Here is a 22,417-nt window from a genome sequence, read left to right on the forward strand (position 1 = left end):
GCTGGTTAGACCAGCACCATTTATTGAAGATGCTTTCTTTTTTCCATTGCATATTTTTGGCTTTTTTGTCAAAGATCAAGTGACTGTAAGTGTGTGGTTTTATTTCTGGGTCTTCAATTCTTTTCTGTTGATCAACATGTCTGTCTCTGTACCAATACCATGCAGTTTTTATCACTGTTGCTCTGTAATACAGCATGAGGTCAGGGATGGTGATTCCCCCAGCAGTTCTTTTATTGTGAAGAATTGTTTTTGTGTGTTTCTTGGGACCAGTGCTTAGAAAATTTTTTCTAGCCTTTTACTCTGAGGTAGTGTCTGTCTATATCACTGAAGTGTGTTTCCTGTATGCAGCAAAATGATAGGTCCTGTTTATATATCCAGTCTGTTAGTCTACATCTTTTTATCGGGGAACTGAGTCTATTGATGTTAAGCGATATTAAGGAATAGTGGTTGTTGCTTCCTGTTACTTTTTTTTGTTGTTATATTTTTTGTTTTAAGAGGAGGAATTATGTCTGTGTGGCTATCTTCTTTTGGGTTTGTTGAAAGAAGATTACTTTCTTGCTTTTTCTAGGATGTAGTTTCCCTCCTTGTGTTGGCATTTCCCATCTATTATCCTTTGTAGGGCTGGAGTTTTGGAAATATATTGTGTAAAATTGTTTTTTGTCATGGACTCTCTTGGTTTCTCTGTCTATGATAATTGAGAGTTTTGCTGGGTATAATAGCCTAGGCTGGCATTGTGTTCCCTTAGGGTCTGTATGACATCTACCCAGGATCTTCTAGCTTTCATAGTCTCTGTTGAGAAGTCTGGTATAACTCTGATAGGTCTGCCTTTCTATGTTACTTGACCTTTTTCCCTTATTGCTTTTAACTTTTTACTTCTTTCTTTGTTTTGTGCATTTGGTGTTTGATTATTTTTATTATGATAGGAGGGATTTCTTTTCTGGTCCAATCTATTTGGTGTTCTGTAGGCTTCTTGTATGTTCGTGGGCATATATATATATATATATATATATATATATATATATATATATATTTTAGGGTAGAGAAGTTTTCTTCTATACTTTTGTTGAAGATATTTACTGGCCCTTTAAGTTGGGAATCTTAGCTCTCTTCTATACCTATTATCCTTAGATTTGGTCTTCTCATTGTGTTCTGGATTTCCTGGATGTTTTGGGTTAGGAGCTTTTTGCATTTTGCATTTTGCATTTTGCATTTTGCATTTTCTTTGACTGTTGTGTCAGTGTTTTCTATGTATGGTATCTTCTGCCCCTGAGAGTCTCTCTTCTATCTCTTGTATTCTTTCGGTGGTGTTTGCATCTATGACTCCTGATCTCTTTCTTAGGTTTTCTATCTCCAGGGTTGTTTCCCTTTGTGATTTTTTTATTGCTTCTACCTTCATTTTTAGATCCTGGATGATTTTGTTCATCCAGGTTGTGTTTTCCTGTAATTCTTTAAGTGATGTTTGTGTTTCCTCTTTAAGGGCTTCTACCTATTTACCTGTCTTCTCCTGTATTTCTTTAAGGGCTTATTTATGTCCTTTTTAAAGTCCTTTATCATCATCATGAAAAGTGATTTTTAAATCAGAGTCTTGCTTTTCTGCTGTGTTGGGGTATCCAGGACTTGCTGTGGTGGGAGAACTGGGTCCTGATGATGCCAAGTAGTCTTGGTTTCTGTTGCTTAGGTTCTTGCACTTGCCTCTTGCCATCTGGTCTTACTGTCTCTTACTGTCTCCTTCCTGTGGGCCTGTGAGTCTGTGATCTTAGATGTATCAGCACTCCTGTGGAGACTGGCCCTCTCTGGGTGGGATTTGAGTACTGAAGGTTGTGGGACAGCCTTAGCTCCGGGGTGCAGATGGAGACTGGAAGCCTACATATAACTTTTCACTTATTATTTATGTATTTGCTTGCTTGTTTTTTATTCTTGCATGAATTTACATGCCAACATAGCATGTGGTTGCCAACAGAGGCCAGAAAATGATGTCAGTCTTCTGAGCTGGAGTTACAGGTGTTATGAGTTGGCTTGAAGAGCCTGAGATCTGACCCAGGTCCTCTGCAACAGCAGGAAATGCCCTTACCCACTGGGACATCTCTCCCACCCCCTGTGAAGATTTTTGAATGCTACTGAAATGGCAGCTGGCTTTCAACATCTATGCTCTGACTTCCTTTACACTCAGGGTCTCTCCTTCCTATTTAGCTTTCTTGGTTCTACCTTGTCTCTTCCAACTCCTAAAAGGTGGATTTCCTTAGGGTTTTTGTTTTTGCTCTTCTCTACCTACTGTGTTCACCTGATAATGCCATCCTCTTCTAATGCTTAAAATACCATCTGTATGCCAACAACTCTTACATTTGTTCTTTCAGTTGGACCCATGGACCCATCCCATGAAATTTAGAGTGTTGCCACCAATACCATCTTGACCTTCCAATTTGGTTTTCTCTTTCTCACAACCCTCTTATGGCTTCTCACACTTAGAATGGCAGACAAAAATACCTAGAGTTGGATCAGGACTCTGAACAAAAGCGTTTCAGCTTCAGGACATTTGGGGCCAGAGTATTATCATGGGCAGGCTGTCTTATGAACAGAGTGTTTAGCAGTGTCCTAGCCTTGACACATTGGATGCTGTTATCACTTCCCCTGATTGTGACAATTCAGTGTTGCTGTATTTCAAATGAGGGGCAACATCACAACCTTGTTGATAAGCACTGCTTTCAGCCTGGATTATCACTTCTTCTATCTCACCATTATATCTCCCCCACCTCCTCTCGCTCTCTCTCCTGAATTTCTCCAGCCACACTGCCCTCCTAGTTACTTCTCTGGCTCTCTAGACACTTGTGCAGTAGGGCCTTTGAACTTTCTTTCCCCTGCCTGCATGGTACAGCATTGCTTGTATGTCCATATGGCTCACTCAAAACCATCCTTTGCTCAGATATCTTCTACTTAATCCCTCAATTTAAAACTACAACACAACACCCAGTCTCCATTTCTTGTTTCCCTGCCTTGTTTTTATAATATTCATTTGTTATTTAACCTTGGTTAGACTGCTAGATTCATGGTGGTAACATTTTTCTATCCAATTGTGTTCCTTGTTATATTCCAGTGCTTAAAATAGTATTTGTCCATAATGGGTGTTCAAGCACACTGAGTGAGTGAGTGAGTGACTGACTAACTGGATGAATGAATGAATGAAAACAGCAAATAGAGGAAGCCTGTAAGTCACTGAAACACTAAAAGGTGGTTTTGTTCTACTGACAGCTCAGGAACTAGTCAATGACTGGCTGGACAACAAACTTAAACAAGAATTAGCAAGTGATGAAGAAGGGGAAAGCACTGTGCTGAGCAGCCCCCCTGTGCCAGACACCCATGGCCATTTGAAGTATGACAGGTTTGATGGTAAGAACGTATCTGGTCCTTCTAAGCTTTGATATCTAATGAATGTTTGTATGAAGTAGTTTTTATTGTTGTAAATAATAAATGATACATTTGGCTTATGGATGTTTGGTTTATCTTTGAGAGTTTAATTTTTCTTGATTGAGTATAAATCCCCTTTGCTATATCCTTGGTTAGTTCCTATTGCTTTTTAAAATTAAAATATTACATTATTTATAATTTTGCCTATAATTTATGTAGCAATTAAAAGTGCCTCTTGCCCATATATCATCAGATAACTATTTACTTTGACAGAGAACACACTGGAACATTCACATATCATCTTATAATTATAAAATGCTTTGTATGCTTTGATTCATTTTCATTTACAAGAGAGGCTATTTCTTTTCTCGGGATGTTTCCTTTCTTTTCCTCTTTTGTACAAAGCTAATGTCAGACAAATTAAATAACAGACTTGTAAAGGATCTTCTCCTGTACCTCAAAGGTTTGGGGTTTTTGATTTTGTTGTTTGTTTTCTGCTGTGGATAGGGTAACATAGTAGGGCAGCTTTCTACACCTGACTCAAGTCAGCCTTGGTGAAACCAGCTGATGGCATTCCTCTTGCTAGGACTCCAAAATCCCCCACTAGGGAATCAGTCATGAGCTCTGAGAGCTAGAGGATGACTTTAATGTCACCCCGTCTAATTGGTCAGAGTCCTTGGTCACTAGGCAAACCTACTACACTATACTGAATCTACAAGGAGTTACACTACACTGCTGTTCAAATAGCTTAAAGGTAAGACTAACCATGCCCAGCCTGGGTAAGGATGTGGAGGAGCTGGGAAACTCCCTTAGGACTGACGGGATGTAAAGGTGCTTTGGATGGCAGTTTGAAAAGTTTTGTATGGACACATAGGACACTATGTACCTATAGTATGAATGGCTATTCTCTAGCATCTTGTAGAAGAAAGTGGATTAAAGCCAGGGTAATGTGTGCTCGAGAATGAGCTATACCACTGAGCTATATCCTAGGATCAATTGAGGGTTGTTTTTACGCAAGTGAGTTTTTGTGGTTGTTTAGGTTAAAGTAATACCTTTTAAGTCTGGCTGTGAAGAAGCGCTTAGTGACTTGGGTGAAAGCGGTTCCCGGCGGATGGAGCTTTGTGCTTGTATCTGAGGTGGTTGCTGGGAGGCCACAACTGTAATCACTACTTCCTGCTGGTGAAACAATCACAGCCTTGTAGTTTTTGGAATTTTTATGTAAATATGAATATTATTTCTTAATTCCCCTCTTGGTTGTTTTTTTACTCCCAGATTTATGTGGCTATTTGGAGGAAGAGGAGGAAAGTGCCACTGTTCAGAAATTTATAGAGCATCTGCTCCATAAAGAAGTGGTGGCTTCTGAGATGGTGGAAGAGCTTGGAATGGAGGAGAACCAAGGCAAGAGGCAGCAGAAGGATCCTCGTCTTACCATGGAGATGAGACATAAGCAGGTGGGAGGGAAAAACAAAATTAAAATGGATAACAGGAAGCAGTCTTTGTGTAACACATTTAATAAGCTTAAATAAAGACTTAGGCTTTATTATGAAAAAGGGTGCCATCTGTGGTTTGGTAAGGAAGAATAAAAATAAAATATAAGAGCTTCAGAAGAAAAATAATTCTCATAAACTGAGAGTAGGAAAAAATTTATTTAAGAAATAACCAAAATTAGAATAATAGATTTTGACCAGTTGAGAACTGAACTAAACTTTATTAGTGTGAATGTGGCGCTTCCGATTATAAATATGTAGATTGCATTTGCTCCAATTTGGTCTTTGAATGGTGACATTAATATATTATCATGAATATTCTGCTAGATATTATAAGGATAATTCTTTTCTAGACAACTAAAATTCACTCATTTTGTGATTATAATTTGAAAAGGAGGACAGATCTGAATTAAATCTAGTTCAGCTGTTTTGAATTGGAAAGGCATATGGGAACTTTCCTTCTTCCAAAAGGAATAGTAGGTAATAGAGGAAAAGGCGAGCTCTGCCTCGCAAAAGAATTTGGGGAACTCAGAATGACCATGTCTTTGCCATAGGACAAGGACTAAGACTGAAGTAGCACTAATATCTACATATGTATGCTGTCTTTTTATAACACTTGATTTCTAAATACAAATTATGAATATTCACTGTTTTGAACCATTAAGGTATACCTAGCCAGCCATGGCAATGGTGGAAAAATGGGAAGATGTAGGATCCTGGGTTGATGGAAGGAAGGAAGGAAGGAAGGAAGGAAGGAAGGAAGGAAGGAAGGAAGGAAGGAAGGCAGGCAGGCAGGCAGGCAGGCAGGCAGGCAGGCTCAATAACACATATGCCCATTATCTGTGAGTCTTACCACAGCTAGAGGGTAAAAAGGGTAAAGTTAAGAGAGGAGCCAGCCTCTGAAGAGTTAGCATTGAAAGGAATGAATGTGCATATTTAGAATTATCCACAAAGGTCTTGTTTTTGGTTCCCAACTGTGGCCACAATTGCTGGCATACTGAAATAAGAATACAAATGCATAGAGCCTGGTAGTGTTCCCTTGGCAAGCATCTCTGTTCTGTCCTTCAGATTTTAGCCACCCTAATGTATCCCTGCTCTTTCTTAAGTGGCTGTTAAAGTACAGAGCCCAGGAGGGAAATGGCCATATATACATGGGGCAAGCTTCAGAATAAGAACACACGGGCTCTGAGCCTTTCCTCACACTCAGCTTATCCATCATGCAGTTCATCCTAGATGGGGAGCGTCCTTTCCTCTAATTGCTTGTAGAACTTTGTACTTGTTCTCACTCAGGGAACAAATGAATGGCTTTGTTTTTCCAATAAGCAGTGGTGTTCTGGGTGAGGATGTTTCAAATTGGTTGTATTCCGATCTTCAAAATGTGTCCTAAGTGTCCGCCTGTGCATTCTACTTGTGATTTCTGAAAGGTCAAGGAAAATCGCTTAAGACGTGAGAAACAACTGCAGTCCCAGAGAATGGCAGATGCCCTGAAAAAAGCAGCCTTCTTGGAGGCTCAGAGTCTAGTGCAGGAAGAGAAGAGAAGGAAGGCTCTGCTGGCCAAGAAAGAGAAGGAGGACATTCAGAGAGAGATGGTAAAGCTGCGGAGGGAGATACTTGAAAGAAGGCACACTGTGGAAGAAGCATGGAAAATGTGAGCCGTGTGATTGATGTGCAGGGGGGAGGATGTCTGTTTAAGCAAACACATCAGGAGTACTCTCAAGTGCTAGGAATGTATTACCACTGCAGATACTAAACAAAAGAGTGCAGCACCTACTGTTCTACTATCCTAACAGATTACTTCTGCGTTTTCATGTTTTCTCCTGGTCACGGACTCCTTGCCTACTTAATTGCAACCATCAAGTACATTTGCTTTGTTATTCTGCAGTACCAAGCTTGCCTAGAGTCCTGAGATATGTGTTTTATCCCACAGAGTAGCTGTACCATAACACAGTGGCCTTGTCCTGTATTGCTGACCATTTTGGCCTTTTAATGTTTACCAACAGGGTTAAAGAGATGGCTCAGTGGGTCAAAGCACTGAATGTTTTTCTAAGTTGTCTTCCAAAACCTACATTAGGTGGTTCACATCTACCTGTTAATGCCAGCACCAGGCAATCTGATGCCCTCTTCTGACCTCCACAAGCACTGCACTTACACACACAAACCACACACAGGCTCACACATATATACAGAATTAAAAAGAAAATAAATCTTTTAAAAATGTACCAATATGCCGGGCGTGGTGGCGCATGCCTTTAATCCCAGCACTTGGGAGGCAGAGGCAGGTGGATTTCTGAGTTCAAGGCCAGTCTGGTCTACAAAGTGAGTTCCAGGACAGCCAGGGCTACACAGAGAAACCCTGTCTTGAAAAAACCAAAAAAAAAAGAAAAAAAGAAAAAAAAATGTACCAATATAATAATGCAGTTGATGGTCTTTACTGCTAGAACCTTGCCGTGCCTTTGAATTATGTTTTTAGGATCTATTCTTATGAGTGTAATTAGTGGGTTAAGGGGCATGGATCTTTTGTGACTTTTGAAACATTGCCAGATTACTTTGCAAATGAACTGTACCTGTTGACAGTGTCACCAGCTGTGGCCCAGTGCACCACACTCTTCTCTGTACTGGGAGGTGTCACTTTCAGTATTTTTTTCACATTTAATAGGCATCATGGTAAATGGTTTGCATTTCTTTGGTTGCATAGGTTTTTAAAGGTGGAACATATTTCTTTCTTGCTTCTGTGTGGTTAGTAACTGTCCCCGCCCTACTGTGAATTGTGTTGGGGTCTTATTTGCTGATAATCATACAGCAAGTCACTCCCTGACTACTGATAAAGAAGAGGAATACCTGACATAAGAGGAAAATGGCAGTAGCCCTCACAGGATGTAGTCCCTTATCCATCTTCATGTGGAAAATGAGCTTCACAGGTGAAATAGCTAATGTATTGATTCTGAGAAATAGCACTGATGCATGAACAGCAAAAATCTTCCAGCAACGTGACTGAAGTCTCTGAAACTCCAAGCCAGAAAGACCTATTAGGTAATCCTTCCACCCCGTCAGGCCACGCGACTTTCCCCCCTGTGTTCTTGATTGCTCTCATTCTGCCCAATTTCAAACAGCTCAGCATGGACGTGTGCTTCACTCCCTCAAGTGCCGGGCTCAGGCCTCCTCCAAATGCTGCTCTTTCAGAAAGCAATCACGAGTGTTTTAGTGAGTTCTCACTGAGGTCAACCCTGCTTTTCAGATTGCTCTCAGGCCTTGAAAAAAATAGCCTGACCTAAAATAAATCGTGAAAACAAGTACCATTTGATGGTAGCAGACTACAGTGGGCACTCAACACTTGCTCCCTGGACAGGCATCTCTTACCAAAGTTAAGTCTTACCCGTGCTTAGAGTGACACAGATAACGCACTCTGCTTCTAGGTGGATGAACTGATCTGAACTTCCACACAGCAATTGGGTAAATAACAAGAGTCATCAAGTGGTATTTTCCTTTGACCTAGGAATTCTAGTTCTAGGGAAAAAAAAAAGCCCTAAGAACTGATTAGAAATGCAAAGATTTTTATATAGTGATAACTAAAATAGCATTATTAGTAGTGATAAATAATAAATGTTACAAAATTAATAGACAATGATTATACAGTGAAGCAGGATTGACATGTTATTGTTTATTCCCTTGTGGAAATATGAATGGCTCTTTACCTCTCTAATATTCACAATTAATCAGATATTATTTTCATTATGGATGTTATTTTAAAATGCAGATTGGTGTTCTAGAACTGTATTGCGTGTGGCACTTGCAGTCTCACTAAGGGCCTTGTACTTGCAGTCTGCCACTGAGCTCTGTCCTAAGTCCTAGAGCTGTACTAATTCATGCCCCCATGACATGTCGATAGGGCTTGTTCTTTTGTCTCATTTGTAAGGTATCCTGAATCTGCTTTACTTCATAAAGAGATTTATTAATTACAAAAAGAAAACACCATTAGCTGAAGGGATAGAAAGATGGCTCAGTAGTTAAGTGTATCTCTTGGTCTTCCAGAAGACTAGAGTTCAGTTCCCAGCACCCTCCCTGAGATGCTACACAACCACTACAGCTTCAGCCCCAGAGGAGCTGGTGCTTCATTGGTGCTTTGAGGGCACCTGCTCACATGTGCTATGCATTCACACAGGAATATCAATAAAAATAATTTTGAAAATCAAATAAACAATAGGTTAACACTAGATCATCAACCTTAATCCAGTGAAACAGTCTAGTATCACCAGTAATAAGACATGACAGTGCATGCCTCCTATATAAGTAAAGATGAATGACATAATGTCTGTATTCTAGATTCCTCTTTACTTGAATTTCCACAACTGTAAAGCTCCTGAAAGCCTAGGTGACTACCTGAGCTTTCATAGCTGATTCCTCATGGCTTGCTCCACATCATTAATAGTATATCTTTGTGTACATATATCTGTAATTAGTGCCTATAAAAAGACAATATTGGGAGCTAGGGGGTATAGTTCAGTTTGTAGAGTGTTTATCTAACATGCACAAAACCCTGGACTTGATCCCTGGCACCACAGAAAAAGTAGTGGCACATGATTGCCGTTCCCCATTTGGGAAGTAGAGACAGGAGGATCAGGAGTTCAAGGACAGCCTGGGCTACATGAGACAGTCTCCAAAAAAAAAAAAAAAAAAAAAATAGAAAGAAAGAAAGAAAAGAAATCTATAAGATCACTTGAGTTGGTAAGTGTGGGAGGATGCCTGCAGGAGGACAGGGTGGAGGGTAGGAAGATTCTCTAGACTCCATTTTCTCTTTAGTAATTTTTTATACTATTAATTTTTTTCCTAGAAAGCCTATAAAAGCCCATGATAAGAATCTCATTCCTTCTTTACTTACGGGTTCATTTGGCTCTCTAATAAGAAGAGATACAGGGTGGGGAAGATGGCTCAGGGGGAAAGTGCTTATTTCACAAGCCTGACAACCTGAGTTCAGTCCCCAGAAGCAACTAAAAAGCCTGGTGCTGTTAGAAGTTGTTCTGGTTTGTAAAGAGACTACCATGACAATTGAAGTGCCTAGCAAGACAGACCTTACCCCACTGCAGCCTCCCAGTCTTTTTCAGCTAGTTAGTCTGAAGAGAGTTGGTAAGAAAGAGGAGGGGATAAGAGTTGCTGCTCAGGGAACAGGATCACTGGTCCAGGCCATCAAAGTCCTAGAACAGAGAGTGGACTTTAGTGTAAACTAAGACTTTACCAAGTGGGGAGGAGTAAAACATTTGCTACACTGCATTATAAAAGTCTATAAGATGGGGGAGACACAAAGGTTTATTCCTTGCCCCAAACACAAGGTTTATAGTATTTGATAGAAAAAACTAATCCTAGTCTTTTCTATCCCTAGCAATCCTTCAGCAGGATGGGTAGCAAAGGCAGGATAGATACCCTAACTAAGAAATGCAGCGGCAGAAACAAGAGAGACCCTGCCTCAAAACAAGGTGGCAGAGAAGCAATTCTCAAAAGTGGTTCTGTGACTCACACAGATGCTGTGGCACATGTATATCTTCCTTCCTTCCTTCCTTCCTTCCTTCCTTCCTTCCTTCCTTCCTTCCTTCCTCTCTCTCTCTCTCTCTCTCTCTCTCTCTCTCTCTTTCTCTGTGTGTGTCTGAGAGAGAGAGAGAGAGAGAGAGAAAGAGAGAGACTCTGTCTCTCTTTGTGTGTATATGTGTGTAAACGTATACAGAGAGACAGAAAAAACTTTATAGATATTGACAAACTTTGTTTGATCAAGGTACAGCTTAGTAGTAATGTCAATAAAAATGCTTCATTAAAGCACCTACTGTGCTGTTTGTCAAAGTATATAATTTATTTTGTTTATATATTACAAAATACTTTTTAAAAAAGTCACCCAACTCTGGAATATTTAGTATTCATTCATTCCAATGTAGTAGACTGTAATTACTCATTCTTAAAGCTGATAACTATTTTTAAATTGTTACTAATAGAGAAAAGAAAAGACAAGAAGAAAATTCTCAGAGGAATCCAGAGGGAAAAATGATGGAAAGTACTCGCATACATCTGGATGAGGAAAAAGTTGCAAAAGAAAGAAGAAGAAAACTGAGGGAGACACTAATCCAGACTTTCAAGGAAAATCAGCAGGTGAGAAATCTCCAGGTGCCTCTCCATTCAGCATCCTGTAGCATGAATGACAGGACACTCCATCAGAGATGAAATAAAGTATGCTAGGTATGGTGGGTCACACCTGTCAGCCTGTCTCACCTGAGGCTGAGGCAGAAGGATCACCACAAGTTCCAGGCCAGCTTTGGCTACATAGTAAATGCAAGCATAGTTAGTGCTCTATGGTTTTAAGTGAGGGAGGAAGGGAGGGAGGGAGGGAGGAGGGAGGGAGGGAGGGAGGGAGGGAGGGAGGGAGAGAGAGAGAGAGAGAGAGAGAGAGAGAGAGAGAGAGAGAGAGTGTGTGTGTGTGTGTGTTAGTGAGTATGTATGCTAAGTCCCTGCGAATCCATCTTAAATATGTAAATCAGCCCCAGCATTTGTTCCTGCTGACTGCTGACCTGGTGTTCAGGTCAGTGCATCAGTGCATCGGGTCTGATCGAGATGTTCTTTCATACTGTGGAGGTGTGGGCGAGTCTCCAGGAAACCGAGACCATACTGAGGATTCCTTCTGAATAACTTCTTTAGAATAGCTTTTAACTCTGCTCTTCAGTGGTATTTGAGCTTCTGCTTCGACAGTGTCAAGGATAGTCCTGCCTGGGTTATGTAGTCGGCGGCTTAAGAACAAGTCACTTGCCTTCTGATATCCAAAATCCAAACGATGATAACTTATGTTTCTTCTTCTCTTGCTAATGACTTACCTACTTTTTATTTTTCCTTTCTTTTACTTTATTTAGAGGAACTTTTATAGAAACAATAACTAATGATTTTCTTCTTTAAATTTGTTATTAGATATTTTCTTCATTTACATTTTAAATGCTATCCCAAAAGTCCCCTATACCCTCCCCCAACCCTGCTCCCCTACCCATCCACTCTCACTTTTTGGCCCTGGTGTTCCCCTGTACTGGGGCATATAAAGTTTGCAAGACCGATGGGCCTCTCTTCCCAATGATGGCCAACGAGGGCATCTTCTGCTACATATGCAGCTAAAGACATGAGCTCTGGGGGTACTGGTTAGTTCATATTGTTGTTCCACCTATAGGGTTGCAGACCTCTTTAGCTCCTTGGGTACTTTCTCTAGCTCCTCTATTGGGGGCCCTGTGTTCCATCCTATAGATGACTGTGAGCATCCACTTCTGTGTTTGCCAGGCACTGGTATAGCCTCACAGGAGACAGCTATATCAGGTCCTTTCAGGAAAATCTTGCTGGCATATGCAGTAGTGTCTGGGTTTGGTGGCTGACTATGGGATGGATCCCCAGGTGGGTTAGTCTCTGGATGGTCCATCCTTTCTACAAAAAGGCCACCAACAGATTGGGAAAGGATTTTTACCAATCCTAAATGTGATAGGGGACTAATATCCAATATATACAAAGAGCTCAAGAAGCTGGACTACAGAAATTCAAATAACCCCATTAAAAAATGGGGCTCAGAACTAAACAAAGAATTCTCAACTGAGGAATACCAAATGACTGAGAAGCACCTGAAAAAATGTTCAACATCCTTAATCATCAGGGAAATTCAAGTCAAAACAACCTTGAGATTCCACCTCACACCAGTCAGAATGGCTAAGATCAAAAATTCAGGTGACAGCCGATGCTGGCGAGGATGTGGAGAAAGAGGAACACTCCTCCATTGTTGGTGGGATTGCGATCTTGTACAACCACTCTGGAAGTCAGTCTGGTGGTTCCTCAGAAAATTGGACATAGTACTACCGGAAGATCCAGTAATACCTCTCCTGGGCATATACCCAGAAGATGTTCCAACTGGTAAGAAGGACACCTGCTCCACTATGTTCATAGCAGCCTTATTTATAATAGCCAGAAGCTAGAAAGAACCCAGATGTCCCTCAACAGAGGAATGGATACAGAAAATGTGGTACATTTTCACAATGGAGTACTACTCAGCTATTAAAAACAATGAATTTCTGAAATTCTTGGGCAAATGGATGTATCTGGAGTATCATCCTTAGTGAGGTAACCCAATCACAAAAGAACACACATGATATCCACTCACTGATAAGTGGATATTAGCCCAGAAACTTAGAATACCCAAGATACTATTTGCAAAACACAAGAAAATCAAGAAGGAAGACCAACGTGTGTATACGTCATTCCTCCTTAGAATAGGGAACAAAATACCCATGGAAGGAGTTACAGAGACAAAGTTTGGAACTAATGACTTTCTAAAGCTTTCAAATTTTTATTTTTATTTCCAAAGAGCTAGCACAGTAGATGGTTGAATTATCCATTGGAGGAAGGTTACTTAGTCCTTCTCAGCCATAACTGACTAACTTTATATTGACAAATACATATGTCCCATGTCATTTCCTTTAGAGTTGCTGTGACTAAAACACCGAACAGAAGAAGAGAATGTGAAAGAAGCTTCATTTTGGATGATGGTTTCAGAGGGCTCAGGTCATGACCCCAGGCACTAATGGAATATCATGGCTGCAGGAGCATTTGGTAGAAGACAGGTGTTACAGCACAGCACATAGGAAACAGAGCCAACTAGAAAGTGGTCAGAGATGTACCCTTAACATCCCCAAATTTCTAGGATTTGCCAAAATAGTACTACCTGCTATGAACCAAACATGCAAACCATGAGCCTCCAGGAACATTCCAGACTCAAGCCAGAGCAGCTTCTCGGGCTACTTAGGCAGCTTTTTCAATGAAGGGCAATTGATCAAAATATGAATTAGGGATTATAACATTTCATATAAAATGAATTACTTGGCAGATTTGTAAATGAGACCATTGGATGAGAAAAGATAAATATGTATATTTTCTATCCCCCGTAACACCTACAGTAGGGCCTCAGGCACTGCTAAAATTCATGAAAGTTAATAGAAGGAATACATAAGTGACTGGCTCTAACAAGAGAAAAAGGAGTGGTGGGAAATCCAGGGGAACTTGACAGATGTAGGAGTAGACAGACATATAAAGGCCCTGGAAATCGGTAACGGGAAAGTGGGTGTGACGTGGACAGCTAAGATAAAAGGAAAAAAGTAGTCAACATGACTTATTAAGAGATGGACATATTTCATGTAGACATCTTTGATGCGTAGGAAGTTATCATTATTGCAATATTAAAATTTTAATCACTTTTAGTTTCAGAAATAGAAGGAAATGTAAAAGGTTTAGATTAATATTTGAGAAAGACTTAACTCTTAAATTCTGTATCCTTCAAGAGTTATGTGTTAAAGACTCCTAATAAAAAAGCAGAAAATGGGCCAGGCATGGTGCCTCGTGCCTTAATCCCAACACATGGGTAGCAGAGGAAGGTGGGGTGAGTGTCACACACACACACACACACACACACACACACACACACACACACACACGAAAAGAGGGCTAGAGAGGTGGCTCAGTGTTTAATAGTATGGACCACTCTACCAGAGGTCCAGCTTTAATTCTCAGCACCTATGTAGCAGTGCACAACTCTTTAACTCTAGTTCCAGGGGATGCCACACCCTCTTCTGCATTTCACAGGCACCAGGCATGTAAGTGGTATATAGACATTGTGATGGTTTGGATAAGCTTGGCCCGTGGGAATGGCTCTATTAGGGCTTGTGGCCTTGTTTGAATAGATATGGCCTTTTTGGAGGAAGTGTGCTTTAAGGCTTTCTCTGGTCAGGCTTCTCCTAGTGCGGAAGAGAGTCTGCTGCCTGCCAGAGATAGTCTTTCCTAGCTGCCTGTGGGAACACAGTCTTTTCCTGGCTGCCTTTGGATCAAGATATAGAACTCTTGGCTCCTTCAGCACCATGTCTGCCTGGCTGCTGCCATGCTTCCTGCCATGATGATAATGAACTAAACCTCTGAAACTGTAAACCAGCCCCAATTAAATGTTTGCATTTCTAAGAGTTGGTCATGGTGTCTCTGCACAGTAATCAAAATGCTAAGACAGACATACACTCATAAAATAATAAAAGAAAATAGGGAAAGAATTTATATTCATGGGCATCTTGAAAAGGCACAAGGAAAGCATGCCATGATAGCTTAGCAACCAGGCAGAAGTAAGACATGTATTTCCTAAAAAATTTTAAAATTGCAGTGGATTCTATTCTACGTTTACGGTAAAAATCCTATGTGTCGTAGATGTACTGAATGTTTTAGGTGGAATTGCAGAGTTCACAGCAACAGTAGTGGCTCCTCTAAAGCTGGTTGCTTTGTTTGAAAAGGTCATATCTTCCGGGCATGGTGGTGCACGCCTTTAATCCCAGCACTCTGGAGGCAGAGGCAGGCAGATTTCTGAGTTTGGGGCCAGCCTGGTCTACAAAGTGAGTTCCAGGACAGCCAGGGCTACACAGAGAAACCTTGTCTCGAAAAACCAAAAAAAAAGAAAAAGAAAAGATCATGTCAGTGTGTTTAGAAAAGTGAGAACATTTGAGTGATGGTCCTTGCTTTGCCACAGATTACACTTGGTTTTTTTCTCAGACATTATTATGTTTAAGTTCTAACTTGAAAGTTGCTTTTGGTGTTCAGAATACATACAAAAATTATCTAGACAGTTTTTAAATCCCTGTCACTGGCCTTTCAAGTGTTGAGCACATCTTGTGATCAATCTGAGAAATGGTTACCTCTGAGAGAGACCATGTCATAAAGTCACTCACATTTCCAGTGACACCCTTTTCCTGTCCCAGGACTCATCTTGGGAACTGGTGACTCGATTCTTAGTTTCCTCATTATGTGACAGATCTTTGGTCTTTTCTTGCACTTATAAACTTGTTTTGTTTGTTTGCTTGCTTGCTTGCTTGCTTTGGTGTTTTGTTTAAGAGAACTGGTTAGACATTTTGTGACATCTTTCTCAATTTAGGGTTTCTTGTGTCTCTTGCTTGGAATGAGATTTTCAGTAAGAATACCATGAGGAATGATATGGTGTCTTTCCCTACATGTCAAGCAGTAGATAATTGTGAGCACTTAATCCAACACGTGTCTCCTGACACGTGTCTCCACTAGTCACCATTATCCTCTCATAATTGACAGGAGAGATTGTAAAGGTCTGTGAGTGTCCTGTTGTTCCACTGTCACGCAGAGTGGGAGTATCTCATGGTGGGTCCTGCCTGCAGACCTGTTAGTGTGCTGTCTGCCTAGTGCTGCTGTTGTGTTTCCCCCTATTTCTCCTGTATGTATTGTCTTAAAGTCTGTGAAAAACAACTGGCCCTTCTCTCGCTTATTTGCTTGTTGGTTGTGTAATTATTGATTTTATTCAGTATGAACTATTGCTTTTGATTTTACTCTGGGTTATATTACTATTTATGTTGTAGCTTAAAGTGCCCATCTTTGGCCTTTGAGAAGCTTTCAGGTGGCCTTCTTTGCGTTTTGAGCACACATCCATTCTTTTTCAGGTGTTTTTATTGGCATCACAAGATACGCCAGGTTCACTTGTATTTTCTCTGCCATAGTGCTGTAGTCAACATGTGTACATAAAATCCAGGTTCCTTTTATGGGAGAATGATATTTAAAAACAAAGCCGGGCGGTGGTGGCGCACGCCTTTAATCCCAGCACTTGGGAGGCAGAGACAGAGGCAGGTGGATTTCTGAGCTCGAGGCCAGCCTGGTCTACAAAGTGAGTTCCAGGACAGCCAGGGCTATACAGAGAAACCCTGTCTCAAAAAACCAAAAAAAAAAAAAAAAAAAAAAAGAAACAAATTAAGACTACTGTGCACACTGCTTCTGGACGGCCATTGTTTTTATACTTTCTTAGTGCATAGAAGTAGGAAATATACTTCCTGTTTATGTCTGTCTGTGTCTTCTCTCTCTCTCTCTCTCTCTCTCTCTCTCTCTCTGTATGTGTGAATGTGTTTGTCTCTCTGTTTCTCTCTCTGTGTCTCTTTGTATCTGTCTCTCTCTATATACACACACATATATATATATATATATATATATATATATATATATATATATATATATATCCAGGAGAACAGTACAGGGATGGGAATCATGTTATCCTTCCCTTGTTTGCAATTTATATTTGAACTGTCTGAATTTGTATTGTCATTGTGAATTCATAATAACATTTTTGATGTAGTCCAGGTTCCCCCCCCAACCCCCCTCCCCACATTTGTAGCACTTTCCCCTGACTGTAAGAAAGCTGGCTCATTTATCTACATTCTGTTGACTTGTACTTTGGTCCTACTTTGATGTAAACGTTGGTTGAGACTTGCTAATCCAAGAGCTGAGTGTGATGGGGAACTGGGTGTGGCAGGCCACATCTATGTTCTCAACACTGGGGAGGAAGAGAGGAGAATCAGGAAGTAGTTTTACTTTTAGCCTTACAATTTTCAGTCAAAATATTATTTTTCCACCATTACTTAAGTTCTTCTCTTCCCCTTCAGTATGATTACATTGTTTATTATGATATGGATCTTAATCTTCTTTCAATTTCTTTAGTGAATGTCTAACATCCAGTAAGATCTACCTGCCTGATTGCTCATATTTTACATAGACAGAGCTGGAAATAGGATCGTCTTTGGTAAATTCCAGCACAGGTCTGGTTCTGCATTCCTGCCCAGTTCTAAGGGAGTCAGCCCAAAGCTGCCTTCACTGGCCATAGATGAACCAGAGGAAAATGCCCAGTGACTCCTGTCAGGGTCAGATAACAGTCTGTGTGCTCAGAATATTTCACAGCACAGCCCTGATAGAGATATTCATATAGAGTATTATCACGGAAATCTCTTTCTAGAAATTGCTCCAGTTTAAGTCTATCATTCCTTGTGCTTTGATTTTAGATTTTCATTGTATCTCTAAATTCTTAACATCTCATTTAAGCCATTTATTTAGTTAGTCTGGGTTTGTTTGTTTGTTTGTTTTGTTTTGTTTTTTTCTTTTCCAGACAAATTCCCTGGGGTAGCCCAGACTAGCCTGACACTTGCTGTGTAACCCAGGCTGGGCTCAGACTGAAAGCAGGCCACTTGCTTCAGCTGTTCCAGTGCTGGTGGCCACATAATTAACAGAGTCCTGAGAGGAGCTGGGCTCTGCTGTTGGCATGCATTCAGGTGGCACTCAGCATCCATCCTCCTCAGCTTTCCCCTTCACTGTGTCAGGAGCTTGTCTTTAGATAGCAACTTTCCAGTAGAGCCTCTCCTATTTTCTCTTTGATCTGGCAGTGAAATCTCTTTGGGAGATTCAGCAATTCATGTGTCATAGCTAATTAGCAGAAACAACATGGGATTAACCATGAAATTCTTAACACTGTTTGGAAAGTGCCTTCTTAATTCTCTATTCTGAAATACATTTTTGTTTAATAAGATTAGAAACTCTGTGATCCCTTCTGCTTGAGAAAGTCTCAGAGAACAATGGAAACTAGGGTGATATTAGCCTAAATCTGCATTATCTGGGGAGTATGTTTTGATTTGCTTATTTGGTTAGGTTTTTCTGCTAGAGGGTAAGATAATAATGACCCACAGGAATCATTGTTAATATTATGCCTGTGGCTTAGAGCCTTCCAAAAATCCATCCTAAACTAGACCAGGAAAGCATGGCAATACATGGAGGAGGAAACCTGCATTTTTTTCCCTGCTAGGATGCTGGAAACTGTAGTTAAGTGACGCTTTATACAGCATGGTTCCTTTCCAAAGATCTTACTGTTATCAGAAGGCCTGCAGAGCACTGAAGCAAAGCCATTTCTGTAGTGACACAGCTACTGTCCTCTCTGCCGTGTCAGGGAGGGAGCCTCCTTGAAAAATCAAAGTGCAGAAAGAGAGAGAGAGCTGCAAAACGTGTGCAGTGTGGGCCTGGCGAGCCTGCCTCTAGGTTATTGCCAAAGGCACTGTGTGGGAGATAGCTCCTGACATGTCTGAGATGTGTGGCTCACTTTTATGTATCAGCTTTATAGAAAATCCCCACTAAAATTTACCAGTTTTGACAAGGAGCTTGCTTGCTCTCTCTCTCTCTCTCTCTCTCTCTCTCTCTCTCTCTCTCTCTCTCTCTTTCTCTCTCTCTCTTTCTCTCTCTCCCTCTCTCTTTCTCTCTCTCTTTCTTTTTTGTCTCACCTCATGAGTAACCCAAATTGTCTGTTCTCATGAGAGGACCAGAGCTTAGAGCCAGTGTTTGTCCTTCCAAAGTGCTGTAGGCCTAGAGGCTCCTGTTTTTCCAGTGTTTGTTTCCAGTATTGGATCTTAAGCCATAGCCTTACACAGTCTCAGCAGGTAATCTAGCAATACCTCATCTTCAGTGTGCTTGTTGTTGTTTGTTTGTTTTGTTGTAAGAAGATACCCATTGAAATCTGCTTTTAAAAATTGAGGAGAAAGCCAAGCAGTGGTGGTGCTCGCCTTTAATCATCCCAACACTTGGGTGGCAGAGACAGGTGAATCTCTGATTTTGAGGCTAGCCTTGTCTATAGAGCAAACTCTAGGACAGCTAGGGCTACACAGAGAGACTCTATCTCTCAAAAAAATCAAAAACCAAAATAAAATAAAATAAAATAAAATAAGGGGAAGCCTGCGGCATAAATTCAGGCCATTCTCTAAAAATTTACAGGGTAGAATAATGTTTTCTTAAACACTAGACATTTCTGGTGAATATTTATAAAAATCTCCTGTGGGTGAGGACAGTGACACCACTCACTGTCTTACTGTTGGACAGTGACATCACTCACTGAGGACATCACTCACTGTCTTACTGTGAGGGCAGTGACATCACTCACTGTCTTACTGTTGGACCACCAAGGAACTGAAACCAACATTTGTCTGCTGTTGTCTGAGGTAAGATGTGTTCCCAGCATAGTTTGTATATATAAGTACCTAGGAGAAGGTAAAGCAGAAAGCAGGGCCTAATGGAGCAATGAGCATATCTCAGAGGAAACAAGAAGGCCATGGGGAGTGCTGGTCAGCCTTCATAAAGACATGGTAGCATGCTGAGATGTAGTCAGGCTAGGCTGGGAAAGGAGCCCTGTCCCACAGTGATCAGGCAAGAAGCTACATTATAGTAAGACTCACCAGTTGCTTCCTCAAAGTCTACTCCTTCTAGAGCAACCCAGAATAACTAGTCAATAAATACAGTATTATTGATTAGAACTTCCTAACAGCATTCAGATTTTACCAAACATCCTTATGTTATCTATGCATATTGACACATTTATGGATAAAATGTCAGAGTGTCTAATGTCTGGGAGTTTAGACTCTGCAGGTGAGGAACAGGTGTAGGAAGACAAATGAGCCCCTCCCCCTTCCCAATAGTTTTGATAAGTTGTAAAGCTGGATGAAGGCTTACACTTTTGCTGTGCTTTTGGATATGCTTGTTCAATCTAAAACCAAGGGTTGTAAAAAAATAAGTATAAAAGAAGAAAGAATGAAATTGAATAGAGAAGTGTCTTCTGGTAGAGGCATTCAGGCCTCTGGAGTTTTCCATGGGATCTGACAGCGAGTGGCTTAGCACTGTGTCCTGGAAACTTGATGAAGTCAGTTAAGGGATCTAGATAATTGGCGGGGGTGGGTGGAATCATGATTTCTTTTCTTTGGAGGGTGGGAGGTGAATGATGAAAAGAGGAGCAGGATAGTCATAGGGCGCTTCTTCTCACTTCTAGAATGGAAGCCTAGGCCTTCTTCTTTTTTTTTTAATTAGGTATTTTCTTCATTTACATTTCCAATGCTACCTGAAAAGTACCCCCATACCCCCCCCCACTCCCACTTCTTGGCCCTGGTGTTTCCCTGTACTGAGGCATATAAAGTTTGCAAGACCGATGGGCCTCTCTTTCCAATGATGGCCAACTAGGGCATCTTTGCAGCTAAAGACACAAGCTCCCAGGGTACTGGTTTGTTCATATTGTTGTTCCACCTATAGTGTTGCTGACCCCTTTAGCTCCTTGGGTACTTTCTCTAGCTCCTCCATTGGGGGCCTGTGATCCATCCAATAGCTGACTGTGAGCATCCACTTCTGTGTTTACTAGGCCCCCGCATAGCTCTCAAGAGACAGCTATATCAGGGTCCTTTCAGCAAAATCTTACTAGTGTATGCAATGGTGTCAGCATTTGGAGGCTGATTATGGGATGGATCCCTGGGTATGGCAGTCTAAGTTTGGAGCTGAGACGAAAGGATGGATCATCTAGAGAAAGCCTAGGCCTTCTTACTGAGGCAAAAGATCCTTTTCAAGTCCTAGGCTCTTTGTAGCTCCTGCTGTGCCTTTTTTTTTTTTTTGAACAGTGATTCCCAAAGGAAAACAAGGCAATGAAGATTTCTTCCAGTTGCAGTGTGGGATGTCTGTTCCTTTCAGAATGGGAGCAGAAAGGAGTCCCTAGGGTGTTTGTGGGAGGGTAACCTTCTCTCTGACATTTGAACCTTAGCCAAGTCCCCTAGACCACAGGTTGTACCACAGTTAGTTCCATTCAGCAAAAATAAATTGTAAACTTGTTGACATTTTTGTCCTCTTTACAATTCATTGTTTACTTTTCCATGACAGAGAATTTTGATGCAATTATCACTGAGCTTTCTGACAAAAGGGAACTAGCTAAGGAATTTTGATGAGTTACCCACTTCATTAATCAGAACGAGCATCTCTAGTGACAGGGTTAGAATTACAATGAAGATTAGATAGCAAATTGCTGTTCCACGTAGTGTCAATCATCTGCCGTGACAGCGGTGTGATTACACTTCAGGGAAGAGCTTTTCTTGCCAACAGAACAAGGGCAACTCCAGTGCAGGTAATAAATTTAGCAGGGTGGGTTGTCATTTCTTCCCTCTAGTGGAAACCTTAAAAACTAAATGCTGTCTTGTGGAAGATTTTAAGGGGAAGACAGCATTTCACTTTAAAACTTCTCTCATTGTAATATTGTATTTGAAGAATTCTTCTAGGTAAATACTTAGGTACAGTTCATCCCCGTCATGATTTACTCTGCTTCATTGACCATATCAAGCCTGTAATAAACAGATGGTAAAAGCTACAGGGAGAACAAATGATTATATGGACACCGTCAGCAACTACAATCCCATACAGAAACCAATGTGTTAAGAAAGAAGTGGAGAGAGGTCATGTTAGTTACCAGGCTGGTAAAACTTTCGAGTTCTCCTGGCTTGATTGAGCAGAATGCACTCTTCTTCCAACTCAAGTGTGCTTTTAAGAGAAAGGGGCTAGAGCACTGTCTTAGTTAGCATCTTACTGCTGTGAACAGACACCTCGACCAAGGCAACGTGGCCCCTTTGTTCTATTACATTATTACCAGCTTTCTGCTTCCTATCTCCTTCACTGCCTCTGCTTGGCTCTGTAGATTGACCTTGAACTCAGAGATCTGCATGCCTGTCTCCTGGGATTGATAAAAGGTGTGGACCACCACGCCTGGTAGGATCTTTCCCCACAGTCACTACTCCTTTAATTAAATTTAATATCCTTGAACACAGGTTCAGCTCCATTTCAATTCCTGGTACCCCTTTAATACTCGAATCACATATTTT

General features: G+C 40.9%; 1 protein-coding gene across 3 annotated transcripts in view; it reads left to right on the forward strand.

The window, feature by feature from the left end:
- The window catches only part of Ccdc191 (coiled-coil domain containing 191), a 72,997-nt gene that overhangs the window by 13,137 nt on the left and 37,443 nt on the right, over positions 1-22,417 (forward strand). For all 3 annotated transcript variants that reach the window (XM_085832512.1, XM_021184944.3, XM_085832513.1), the window contains 4 exons: positions 3,247-3,384; positions 4,675-4,853; positions 6,314-6,537; positions 10,865-11,018. In XM_085832512.1, the coding sequence (XP_085688638.1) occupies positions 3,247-3,384; positions 4,675-4,853; positions 6,314-6,537; positions 10,865-11,018 (695 nt within the window). The remainder of the gene's footprint in view (positions 1-3,246; positions 3,385-4,674; positions 4,854-6,313; positions 6,538-10,864; positions 11,019-22,417) is intronic.

The sequence above is a fragment of the Mus caroli genome, unplaced genomic scaffold, assembly GCF_978045245.1.
Source record: "Mus caroli unplaced genomic scaffold, Mus_caroli_1 scaffold_17, whole genome shotgun sequence".
NCBI lineage: Eukaryota > Metazoa > Chordata > Mammalia > Rodentia > Muridae > Mus > Mus caroli.